We start from the raw sequence: 12,703 nt of genomic DNA, 5'->3' as shown, positions 1-12,703 counted from the left end.
CCAGACGGTGAGCAAGGGGAAATGCAGGTGGACTGCTTGCCAGTGAATAGATCAAGATAATCTAACCCTGAAAAAAAACTTCATTATTGACAAAGTGCAGTGACAGAAATAGATACAAAGTGCCAAAGGAGAATATAAGGGCTTCCACAAATGTTACTTAGATATTCATCTTTCCATTCAATTTATAAAATTGCTGTAATTGAGTACCTAATTCCCAAAATAGAAAAAAAAAAGGGCATCTTCCCTTCCGAAGGGGAAAATAGTAAATTACGTTGGAAAGTCATATCCAAAAAACCAATTAAAACTGCACGTCGGCCTAATTCAAGATAGCGCTACGTGTGCCCTGGGACCCAAACCAGTTTTAACTTCACTTGCCAAACATCAGGGGCGCGCTCACTTCCACGGACGCCTGGGGATCGATGACGTCGGACACGATGATCACCTCCTTCTGCGCCTCGTCGTATGTCACCTGCAGGCCGGCCACGGCCTGCGCCGCGCCCTCCACTCCACTCACCGCCACCAGCACGCGGTTGCTGTCCGGGTGGGCGATGGGGTCCAGGGGCTTCACGGCCAGGTGGCATGGAAGCCGTGCCCGCAGCCGACCGAAGGGGCTCACCAGCAGCTCCCACTCTTTCAGACTCGGGCGCGCGGGGCCAGACGGAGAGACCTCGGGCTTGGACCCACCTGAGCCGTACATCCGGGCTTGACAAGCCCCACACGCCCAGGGCACTGAGGCCTCAGGGGCCCATGCTCGCAGCTGACAGAGCCGGAGGCAGCCCAGCCCCCATCCCCAGCGGAGGGCGAACATGGCGCGCCCCACTCACGCTCCCCAGGATCACCTGTCACAGGCCAGTCTCTCCGCAGCCAGTGTACCCGGCCACTGTGCCGGCTCAAGTCAGAACGTAGACCTTAAAGAGGGTCTGCTGACGCAAGGGCAAGGCCGCCCACTTCCCTCAGCAGCTTAAACCTCAGCTGCACACACCTTGGCGGCAAATTGGAATTTGAAAGTTCTAAGTATCACAGTGACCGGGGATTCCTCGCCTACTCCTCCCCTTTCGCAAAGGCCAATGGGATAGGTAGTTCTAATGGAGGACAGCCGTCGGAGGGCTCCTGCAACTTATAAACTACATGTCCCAGGAGGCAATGCGCAGAGCTGTGAGCGTAGTAAGAGCTGGTGTTAGATTGGACTGGGAAGGCATGCGCCCTTTCCATCAAGCCCATTAGCCATTGGAGGGACTGGGGGCGGGGGGGAGGGGAAATCCACACAAGAATCCAACTGGCCAATGGAAAGCGTAGAAGGCGCAAGATGGGCAAGGCTGTATGGTTTCCTTGGATACCGAGGACGCGATTTCTTTGGAGAGGGTGGAGTTTTGGAGTGAGACCCAGGAGGCCATACCCACAGAAAAAAATAGGAATTTAAATAAGGATCAAAACCAAGGGAAGTGGTAAGAAACTGCGCTTTTAAAGGTGAGAACAAGATCAAAATAGCATTATCCTCAGTGAGTGGTTAGATCTAGACCTCACTGAACTCGTGCGCGGTACCCTGAACGGAGAATCTCTCCTCAAGAGGGTAAAGACCAGATTAGTGTTTATTGAGGAAACTCCATATTTTATAGCAAATGTAGGGATAGCATTAGAATTCCTTCCCCTTCCTGACTCTAAGTGATTTTAGGCCAGTCATTGAATGTCTATGGGTTTTAACTGCTGGTTCTTAAAATGAGGCCAATAATACCTCCCTTGCCTTGCCTCAAAGGGTTTTTGTAGGGATCAAATGAGATAATGGGTGTGAACACGATGCATTGGCTACCAAACTGTTGTCTAAATTACAGTACTTTGGGAGTTCCCGTCGTGGCGCAGTGGTTAACGAATCCGACTGGGAACCATGAGGTTGTGGGTTCGGTCCCTGACCTTGCTCAGTGCGTTAACGATCCGGCGTTGCCCTGAGCTGTGGTGTAGGTTGCAGACGCGGCTCGGATCCCGCGTTGCTGTGGCTCTGGCGTAGGCCGGTGGCTACAGCTCCGATTCAACCCCTAGCCTGGGAACCTCCATATGCCGCGGGAGCGGCCCAAGAAATAGCAACAACAAAGACAAAAAATAAATAAATAAATAAATAAATTACAGTATTTTTATTTTATAGCATATACGCTAAGTTACCAAGAAAAATCTGAGAGATCAGGACTGGTGTTGACAGCAGCATTGTTCTCTTTGACTACAAAAGATCCTCAGTTTTAGGACTAAAAATACGAGACTGAGAGAGAGAGACACGGAGTGAGTCAACACAGTGCAATGGGAAGAGTACGAAACTCGTTATTTTCCTGGCTCTGCCATTGTCTGTTACCTACCTCTATTTCTTTAGCTTTAGGTGAAGAAGGATTGTGCTAAATGACTCTGTGAGGTCTGCTTTACCGTTTATTATTCGGTGGGCAATTTTAAAAATGAGGAAAGATATATTTCCTCCTTTCTATCTATCGCTCTCTCTCTGTGCCCCTTCCTCCTCCTACAAATTATTCCCTAAATTATTCAGCAAAGATACACTGCAAACAGCGACATTCAGTAAAATGCAAGAGCTGAAACTGAATGCCTTAAAAATTGAAGTCCTTGGTCAAGTGCAATGACCAGAATTACTGGCAGTTACAGTGATAGAGAGATGGGCTAACGTCCTCATGGGCTCAAGTCACAGGGTTCTTTGCTAGCCATTACCTTTTTAAAAATTCACTGTTTTCCTTAAGTTATCCTATCCTTTTTCCTTTACGCCCCAGTCCTTCCTTTCACCTTGTGAAGGCTCACAATAGGTGCAAGCTTTTAGCTTTATTTAGTATTAAGTTCCCAGTGAATACTACTAGTTCTTAGCTTTGTGTTTTGTTTTTTTTTTTTTGTCTTTCGCCTTTTTTTGTTGTTGCTGTTGTTGCTATTTCTTGGGCCGCTCCCGCGGCATATGGAGGTTCCCAGGCTAGGGGTTGAATCGGAGCTGTAGCCACCGGCCTACGCCAGAGCCACAGCAACGCGGGATCCGAGCCGCGTCTGCAACCTACACCGCAGCTCAGGGCAACGCCGGATCGTTAACGCACTGAGCAAGGACCGAACCCGCAACCTCCTGGTTCCTAGTCGGATTCGTTAACCACTGCGCCACGACGGGAACTCCCAGCTTTGTGTTTTATTTGGTCATCATTATTCAAACTACTCTTCAAACTGTCTTTTTAATGAAAACACATGGAACTAACTTTTGAAAAAGGCATTGGTTTAAGAAAGTTGAGAATACACTCAAATTTGTTGTACACATGCCAAATATTTTTACATTAAATAGGAACTCCAATAGATAATTTTGTTTCCATGATAATTTTTCCTTTTCTTATACAAACCAAGTTAGTGGAATTGGCAACTGAACAATAACTGTTTATGTGGCAAAATCATTGCTTTACTATTTTCAAATATACAAAATAACATGAGAGAAAATCACTGAAAAATTACTTTTCAGACCATCTGGGTTTAAAATGCAGAGAATTTACTTGTAAGATATTTTTATACCTTCAGCTTTTAAATAGCCATTCCTGTGGTCATAACATATACACATGATAAGGGTGTAAGTTATTAAAAGAGTTCAGTTTAGCAATATGCATAAAGCACCTTAAATAAATGTGTATCAATGACCTGGAAATTGTCCTTTTTAGAATTTAACGTAAGCATAAAATTAGGGATATTCATGAAAACTTAGTTCGAGGAATTTTGTTTTATAGGGTTACTTATGACAATAAAGAATTGAAGCAGTTTAAAAGTCCAAAAATAGGAGGTTGTTACATGAATTAGTATACATCTGGAATATTATACATCAACTTAAAATTCTATTTTGAAGATTATTCAATGATATGGGAAATCTTCCTTGACATAACTGTAAGGAAAACCCCACAATTTTCTTTCTATATATGTCTCCTTTACTCATGTAACTTCACTTCTGACACTTCCAGTCACCAAATGTGTGGAGGTTTTCCCCCACAACAAGTGACACCAGCTCGGTGTCCTAGAATTTAACTAAGTTTGATACTAACGTCAGATTCCACAGATCAGGGCTCAGTTCCAACAAACTGCTCCCATCCACTTCAGATGCCAATCACTAGTAGGTCTTCAGATTACTGACAACTTCTATCCAATTTGGCTACAAATTGGAGATTTCCACGGCTGACCTTCCCAGGTTCAATTAATTTGCTAGGGGCGCTCACAGAGCTCAGGAAAACATTTAAGTTTATCACCTTCCCAAAGGATTTGATAAAGGATACAGATGCACTACCAGATGGAAGAGATGCAGAGTGCGAGGCAAGGGAGGGTCTGGACTGCAGGAGCTTCTGTCCCTGGGGAGTTGGGATGTGTCACCCTCTGGTGTGGCTGTGTCACCCTCTGGTGTAGATGTGTTCAGCAGCCAGGAAGCTCTCCAAACTCCAGATCAGTGGGATTTTTATGGAAGCTGCAACATATAGACATGATCAACAATTAACTATATTTTCAGTCCTCCTTCCTTCCCAAGAGATTGGAGGACAGGGATGTAGATTCCCAGCTTCTAATTGTGTCTTATTTTTTCTTGTGACCAGCCCTCATCCAAGAGTCCACCCAAAGGCACTTCATGCACACAAAAGATTTAGGAAATTATGAGGTTTTCAGGAGCCCTTTGTAGGAGCCCAGGGCAGAGACCAATACATTTTGTGTGCTATTATCTCATAGTAATATTAAATGACCTGAGTAGCATACCAAGTCATGTGCATAGTATGATCACAATTCTGTAATAATAATAATAATGGTAATTTCAATATAAAATTATATTTAAAAATATATTCCACAGGAGCAATTATAGGGAGAAATACATAACTTGATATCAGTAGTTATCTCTGAGTAATGAGATGAATTATTTCATTTTTTGTTTCTTCAACAATGAACATGTATTACATTTTTTAATGTTTTTTATTTTTTTCCATTATAGTTGGTTTAGTGTTCTATCCATTTCTACTGTATAGCAAAGTGACCCAGTCACACACATTTACATACATTTTCTCACATTATCCTACATCATGTTCCATCATAAGTGACTAGATATATTTCCCTGTCCTAAACAGCAGGATCTCATTGCTTATCCACTCCAAATGCAATAGTTTGCATCTATTAACCCCAGATTCCCAGTCCATCCCACTCTGTCCCCTTCACCCTTGGCAACCACAAGTCTGTTTTCCAAGTCCATGAGTTTTTTTTCTGTGGAAAGGCTCATTTGTGCAGTACATTAGATTCCAGTTATGTGATATAATATGGTATTTGTCTTTCTCTTTCTGACTTACTCCACTTAGTATGAGTCTCTAGTTCCATCCATGTTGCTGCAAATGACATTATTTTGTTCTTTTTTATGGCTGAGAGTATTCCATTGTGTATATATATCACATTTTCTTAATCCATTAATCTGTCAATGGACATTTAGGTTGTTTCCATGTCTTGGCTTTTATGAATAGTGCTGCAGTGTACATACTGGTGCATGTATCTTTTTCAAGGAAAGTTTTGTCTGGATATATGCCCAAGAGTGTGATTGCTGGGTCATATGGTAGTTCTCTATTTAGTTTTCTGAGGTACCTTCGTACTGTTTTCCATAGTGGTTGTACCAATTTACATTCCCACCAAAAATGTAGGAGGGTACCCTCTTCTCCATACCCTCTCCAGCATTTGCTATTTGCTGACTTGTTAATGATGGCCATTCTGACAGGTGTGAGGTGGTACCTCATAGTAGTTTTGATTTGCATTTCTTTAATAATCAGTGATGTTGAGCATTTTTTCATGTGCCTGTTGGCCATCTGTATATCTTCTTTGGAGAAATGTCTATTCAGGTCTTCTGCCCATTTATCAACTGGTTTTTTTTTTTTTTTCCGTTGAGTTGTAAAAGTTGTTTGCACACTTTAGAAATTAAGCCCTTGTCTGTCGCATCATTTGAAACTATTTTCTCCCTTTCCATAGGTTGTCATTTTGGAGGTTTTTTATGCTTTCCTTTTTCTGTACAAAAGCTTGTCAGTTTGATTAGGTCCCATTGGTTTATTTTTGCTTTTATTTCTGTTGTCTTGGGAGATTGACCTAAGAAAACATTCGTAAGGTTGATGTCAGAGAATGTTTTGCCTATGTTCTCTTTTAGGAGTTTGACAGTGTCTCGTCTTATATTTAAGTCTTTAAGCCATTTTGAGTTTATTTTTGTGCATGGTATAAGGGTGTGTTCCAGTTTCACTGATTTACATGCGGCTGTCCAGGTTTCCCAGCACCACTTGCTGAAAAGACTAGCTTTTTCCCATTTTATATTCTTGCCTCCTTTGTTGAAGATTAATTGACCATAGGTGTCTGAGTTTATTTCTGGGTTCTCTATTCTGTTCTATTGGTCTGTATGTCTGTTTTGGTACCAGCACCACACTGTCTTGATTACAGTGGCTTTGTAATATTGCCTGAAGTCTGGGAAAGTTATGCCTCCTGCTTGGTTTTTGTTCCTCAGGATTGCTTTTGGCGATTCTGGGTCTTTTATGGTTCTATATCAATTTTTGGATTGTTTGTTATAGTTCTGTGAAAAATGTCATGAGTAATTTTATAGGGGTTGCATTGAATCTGTAGATTGCTTTAGGTAGTATGGCCATTTTTATGATATTAATTCTTCCAACCCGGGAGTATGGAATATCTTTCCATTTCTTTGAATCTTCTTTAATTTCATTGATTAATGTTTTATAGTTATCAGCATATATGTCTTTCACCTCCTTGGTCAGGTTTATTCCCAGGTATGTAATTTTTTGGGGTGTGATTTTAAAAGGTATTGTATTTTTATATTTCTTTTCTAATACTTCATTATTAGTATACAGAAATGCAACTGATTTCTGACTGTTAATCTTGTATCCTGATAATTTGATGAATTTGTTGATCAGTCTGAGTAGTTTTTGTGTGGAGTCCTTAGGGTTTTCTGTATATAGTATCATGTCATCTGCACATGTATTACATTTATAATAAAAAACTTAAATGCATTTCTTTCTTAGCATATTTTGTTTTCTGAGACTGACTCATAATTAAATAGGTAGAGGATTTCAAGTAATGAAATAGGTAGAGGATTTCTTACTATCTAAATGCCTATGAATATTTTACTTAATTTAATAATGAATATTCAATAAGTGGACAGCAGAGGGCATGAGAGAGTTTGCAGAAAAATGTAACCTAAAGAAAGTATTCTGGAATTCAGCTTAAGTGGGGGAAACCCTAGGAATTTGCTAACTTCTTAATTATAAATTTTTGAAATAAATGTATCTATGACTATTATTATTTTTATGAAATCTTAATAATAACTAATAACTGACAATACTAAGAAATATTTAGTGAATATGTAGGGTAGCCCATTTGAAATCTACATATTGTTTCCATGCAGATGATGTACAGGAAGAAGTTTGTTATTTGACATGGTCAAATTTTCCCTACTTTAAACAATTTAGAAGTTGCCTAATTTACAAATATCTAAAGAAGATTTTCAAGGTGAGGGGATGTGAGCACCTCATACATTAGAGCAATATTTATTTGCGTGTGTGTCTAAGATAATATTTATTGCAAACAGAGCTTAATTATAACAGAAAAACTTTGAAAGCTTACTTCAGGCTAGAGTTCTTGTATTTACTAATGCTTTGTTCCATTTCTAAAAGGAAGCAATTGTGTTATAACCATTTACACAGCAGTAGCATCAATGTATTCTTTGAGTAGAAATTCCATTTACATTTTGTATATTTCGAGGCTATGCTGTTGGTTATGTATGGGATCGAGATTAAGATTGCTTCCTAATAAAATTTTTTATCATTAAATAATGACCTTCATTATCTCTAATACTGCCTTCTGACTTGATGCATATTTTTATCTAATAATAATTTTTTCTGTCTATTTGTTATTTCTTGGGCCGCTTCCGCGGCATATGGAGGTTCCCAGGCTAGGGGTCGAATCGGAGCTGCAGCCACCGGCCTACACCAGAGCCACAGCAACGCGGGATCTGAGCCGCGTCTGCAACCTACACCACAGCTCAGGGCAATGCCGGATCGTTAACCCACTGAGCAAGGGCAGGGATCGAACCCACAACCTCATGGTTCCTAGTCGGATTCGTTAACCACTGCGCCACGACGGGAACTCCTAATAATAATATTTTGATCTAACTTCAACCCTGTGACATAATATTTGGGCCTTGTCTCTTATAAACAGAATACAGATAGATATTTTAAATCCAACTTGAGAATCTATCTCAACAGGTCAATTTAATCCACTTACTTTTTTGTAATTATTTTTACACTTATACTTTTTCTTACCATCTTGTGTTTTTTATTAACCTTGCCTTTTTTGCCTCTTTTCATTGTTGCTGTTACTTTTTCTCCAGTCATATCTTTAGTTTAAAATGTTTTTCTTTGTTTACCTTTTTCCACTATAGTAATTTGAAAGGCTATTGTCTTTTCTTCTAATTAATCATTATCCTTAAATTTTTCACATACTCACTTGACTTAGCAAACATCAATCAATATCTGCATCTTCCTCTCAAACAATAAAATTATTTAACATCAGTCTTTCCCCCCTTCCATGTCATTTATTGCCTTGTGTATTTTAATTTCACCTTATTTTTGAAGCCACATTAGTTATTATTATTGTTGCTATATTTAATGCTTATTTAAATTTAGCAATACCTACCAATTTATTTGCTCATCTCTTTTCCTTCTAGACTTCTTTTTTTGTTTGTTTGTTTAATAGGCAAGAAATAGATTTGTTAGGATAGGATGTTTGTGAGAGATGCAGGCGGGTAGGCAAGGAAGCTCTGCCTACATTTCTCTCTAGATTTTTTTTTACCAAAGTACATCCATTATATATATTCAATAATAGTCTCAGAGTAATCTCTTTATACATTGTCTGAAAATGTTTTTACTTTATAAATAACAATTCAGTTGATAATTACTGTCTCTCAATACTTTGAAGAAGTACAGTTTTTGCTAATGAGAAGTTTTCTGTCTAATTTAGTTCCTTTGTGGAAAACCTGCTTTTCCTCTTTGGTTATTTTTGGATTTTTTTGTTTGTTTGTTTATAATAGTTTACAGTTTTAGCAATCTGTGTAGGTTTAGTTCTTTTTGTTTGCTTTGTTTTAAAGTCAAGTTTATTGAGGTGTAATTTACACATAGAAAAAAATCACCCTTTAAGTTGTACAGCTCTATGAATTCTTGCAAATAATAGTCATGTAACCACCATGACAATCAAGATACAGAACTTTTCTATTATTGCCTAAAGTTCCTTCATATCCCTTTGAAATCAATATTTGTCCCTCAACATTCAGGGCCTGGCAATCAGTGATCCAGTATCTGCCCCTATACTTTTTGCCTTTTCCAGAAATTCATATAATGACTAAATGGAATCATATATTACATAGCCATTTAACTTCATATAATGTATTTGAGATTCCTCCCTGTTATATGTTTCAGTAGTTTATTCCTTTTTATTTTTGAGTTTAATTCCACTGTATGAATGTACCACAGTTTGTTTATAGATCCATAGGTTGATATTTGGTTTGTTTCCAGTTTTGGGTTAATATGAATAAAGCCAATATAAACATTCGTGTACAGTTTTTGAATGGATATATGTTCTTCATTTCTCTTAAATAAATACATGTGAGTGAGGGATGGCTGGGTTATTTGGTAAATGCATGTTTAACTTAAGAAATATATAAATTGTTTTCCAAAGGAGCTATACAACTTTTCATTCCCACTAGCAATATGCAAGAGTTCCAGTTACTCCATGTTTTCACACTTGGTGGATTTGACCCCTGGCCTCACACAGTGAGTTGTTAAGGATCCAGTGTTGCCACAAGCTGTGGCATAGGTCGCAGATGTGGCTCAGATCCTGTGTTGCTGTGGCTGTGGCATAGGTCAGCAGCAGCAGCTCTGATTCGACCCCTACCCCTGGAACTTCCATGTGCTATAGGTATGGCCATAAAAAGAAAAATAAAACACTCTAATAGGTGTTTAGTTGCATCTCATTGTGATTTTGATTTGCCTTTCCATGGAGTGAACATATTTTCATTCTTATTTGTTATTTGTATGTCTTCTTGGGTGAAATATCTGTTCAAATATTTTGCCCATTTTTTAATTGGTCTTTTTAATTTCTTTAGTTCTTTATTTTTTATTTTTCTTTTTGGCCATGCCCGCGGCATATGGAAATTGCCAAGCTACGGATCAAACTCTTACCACAGCAGTAACCCAAGCCACTGCAATGACAACACCCAATCTTTAACCCACCGCATCACAAAGGAACTCCTGGTTGTTTGATTTCCTATTAGGTTTTGAGATTTCTTTATATATTCTTGATACATGTTTTGTCAGATAAATTATTTGCACACATTTTCTTCCTACCTATTACTCTTGCGTTTATTTTCCTAATATACTTTCCTCTGAAGAGCACATTTATTTTAAATTTGGAAAAGTCCAGGAGCTCCTGTCATGGCTCAGTGGTAATGAACCTGACTGGTATCCATGAGGACATGGGTTTGATCCCTGGCCTCGCTTAGTGGGTTGAGAATCTGGCATCACCATTGCTGTGAGCTGTGGTGTAGGTCACAGACACGACTTGGATCTGGCATTGCTGTGGCTGTGGTGTAGGCCAGCTACAGCTCTGATTCGACCCCTAGCCTGGGAATTTCCATATGCCATGGGTGCAGTCCTAAAAAGACCAAAAAAAAAAAATTCCAGTTTTTTTTTTTTTTATGGTTTGTGGTTTTGTGTCCTATCTTAAAAAAATATATATATATTTTTTTTTTCCCAAAGTAAGTTTGCAAAGATTTTCTTCTAGAAGTTTTTTACTTTTAGGTTTTATATTTAGGCCTATGCCCTTTTTCAACTCAGTTTTTATAAATCATGCAGGGTGTCAGCTGAGGTACATTTTTTTACATGAAGATATTAAAGTTGTTCCTATCACTTGGAAAATATGATCATTTTACTGGGTTAAAAAAAATCCAAAAATTTGGCAAAATTTAATACCCATTCCTGATTTAAAAAAACTCTCCACAAACTTGGAAGAGACAGAATTTCCTCTACCTATGAAAAACTTAACATTTGACACCATACTTAACCATAAAAGACTGAATGCTTTTTCCCCTTAGGATCTGAAACAGGGCAAAGTTGTTCCCTCTCACCAATTTATTGTTCTGGAGGTCCTATCCAATGCTAAGGAAATAAAAAGAATCTACACTGGACAGAAAGAAGTAGAGTTGTCTTCATTTGCAGATACCATGATCATCTAAGTAGAAAATTCTAAGGAATATTATAGAAAGCTAACTGAATTAATTAAAAAGTTGACAAGGTTGCAAGGTACAAAGTCAATAACAAAAATCGATTCTATTTCTAAGGACTAAAATGGCATTTGGAATTTGAAATTTTTAAACAGTACCATTTACACACAACAACATACAACATGTGAACTATTTAGGGATAAATTTAATGAAATATAAGCAGGACTGATTTTCTGAAATCCGTTAAGACATTGCTGAGAGAAATTGAAGACTTTCTAACTAGGTGGAGAGAAATACCATATTCAAGGAAAATAAGAACTCAATGTTAACTTTGCATATCACTCCACATTAATGTATCAATCCATTGCCCAAACTTCTAGCAGGGTTTTTAAAAAATAGAAATTGACAAAAATAAAGAGAAATTGACAAGCTCCTTCTAAAACGTATATGGAAATGTAAAGTACCTAGCATAGCCATAATTTTTTAAAAAGATCTAAGTTTGAGGACTTACACTACTTCATTTTAAGACTTACCATAAAGTACAATAATCAATACAATATTGTATGGCTATAAGAACAGGCATTTAAATCAATGGGGCAGGGAGTTCCCGTTGTGGCGCAGTGGTTGGCGAATCCGACTAGGAACCATGAGGTTGAGAGTTCGGTCCCTGCCCTTGCTCAGTGGGTTAACGATCCGGCGTTGCCGTGAGCTGTGGTGTAGGTTGCAGACGCGGCTCGGATCCCGCATTGCTGTGGCTCTGGCGTAGGCCGGTGGCTGCAGCTCCGATTCGACCCCTAGCCTGGGAATCTCCATATGCTGTGGGAGCGGCCCAAAGAAATAGCAAAAGGACAAAAAAATAAAAAATAAAAATAAATCAATGGGGCAGAATAGAGAATATAAAAATAGACCTATACATATTTGGCTAGTTAATTTTTGAAAAAAGTGCTACTATAATTATAATACTACAATGGGAAGAGGATGCTTTTTCCAACAAATTCTCTCCATTCCCCCCCAAAAAATCAACACATTACTTCAAATCATACAACAAAATTTAAAATAGATAAAAAATTCAAATAGAAGAGCTAAAATTATAAACATTCTGGAAGAAAACATAAGGGGGAATATTTTAAGCTTGATTTTGGCAAAGTTTTCTTAAGATACAAAAAGCATAAACCATAAAAAAATGATAAATTGAATTTCCTCAAAATTCAGAAGTTTTGCTCTTCAGAATGAAGAGAGATTGAGGGAAAATATATATGAAATATATTGATAAAGGACTTGTAGCTGTAACACACAAAGTACTCTTACAACAGTGATAAGAAAACCTGATTTTTTGATGAGCACAAAAAAGAATATACTCAAACTAAGAAGATATGTAAGTGGCAAATAAGCTTATAAAAAAAATACCTAACAAAATAAGTC

General features: G+C 38.3%; 2 protein-coding genes across 3 annotated transcripts in view; one reads left to right on the top strand and one right to left on the bottom strand.

Moving 5' to 3' along the window:
• Window positions 1–1,046, bottom strand: part of FAM185A (family with sequence similarity 185 member A) — a 48,105-nt gene extending 47,059 nt beyond the window's left edge. For both annotated transcript variants that reach the window (XM_047753313.1, XM_047753314.1), the window contains exon 1: window positions 376–1,046. In XM_047753313.1, coding sequence (XP_047609269.1) covers window positions 376–808 — 433 coding nt within the window. In that variant the 5' untranslated portion in view covers window positions 809–1,046. The remainder of the gene's footprint in view (window positions 1–375) is intronic.
• A 297-nt stretch (window positions 1,047–1,343) lies between these two features.
• CCDC146 (coiled-coil domain containing 146) overlaps window positions 1,344–12,703 on the top strand; it is a 125,675-nt gene continuing 114,315 nt past the window's right edge. Inside the window, exon 1 of the mRNA XM_047752028.1 lies at window positions 1,344–1,467. The gene's annotated coding sequence lies outside the window, so the exon portion shown is untranslated. The remainder of the gene's footprint in view (window positions 1,468–12,703) is intronic.

This window comes from Phacochoerus africanus, chromosome 11 (assembly GCF_016906955.1).
Source record: "Phacochoerus africanus isolate WHEZ1 chromosome 11, ROS_Pafr_v1, whole genome shotgun sequence".
Classification (NCBI taxonomy): domain Eukaryota; kingdom Metazoa; phylum Chordata; class Mammalia; order Artiodactyla; family Suidae; genus Phacochoerus; species Phacochoerus africanus.
This window is presented reverse-complemented; position numbering and strand designations above follow the sequence as displayed.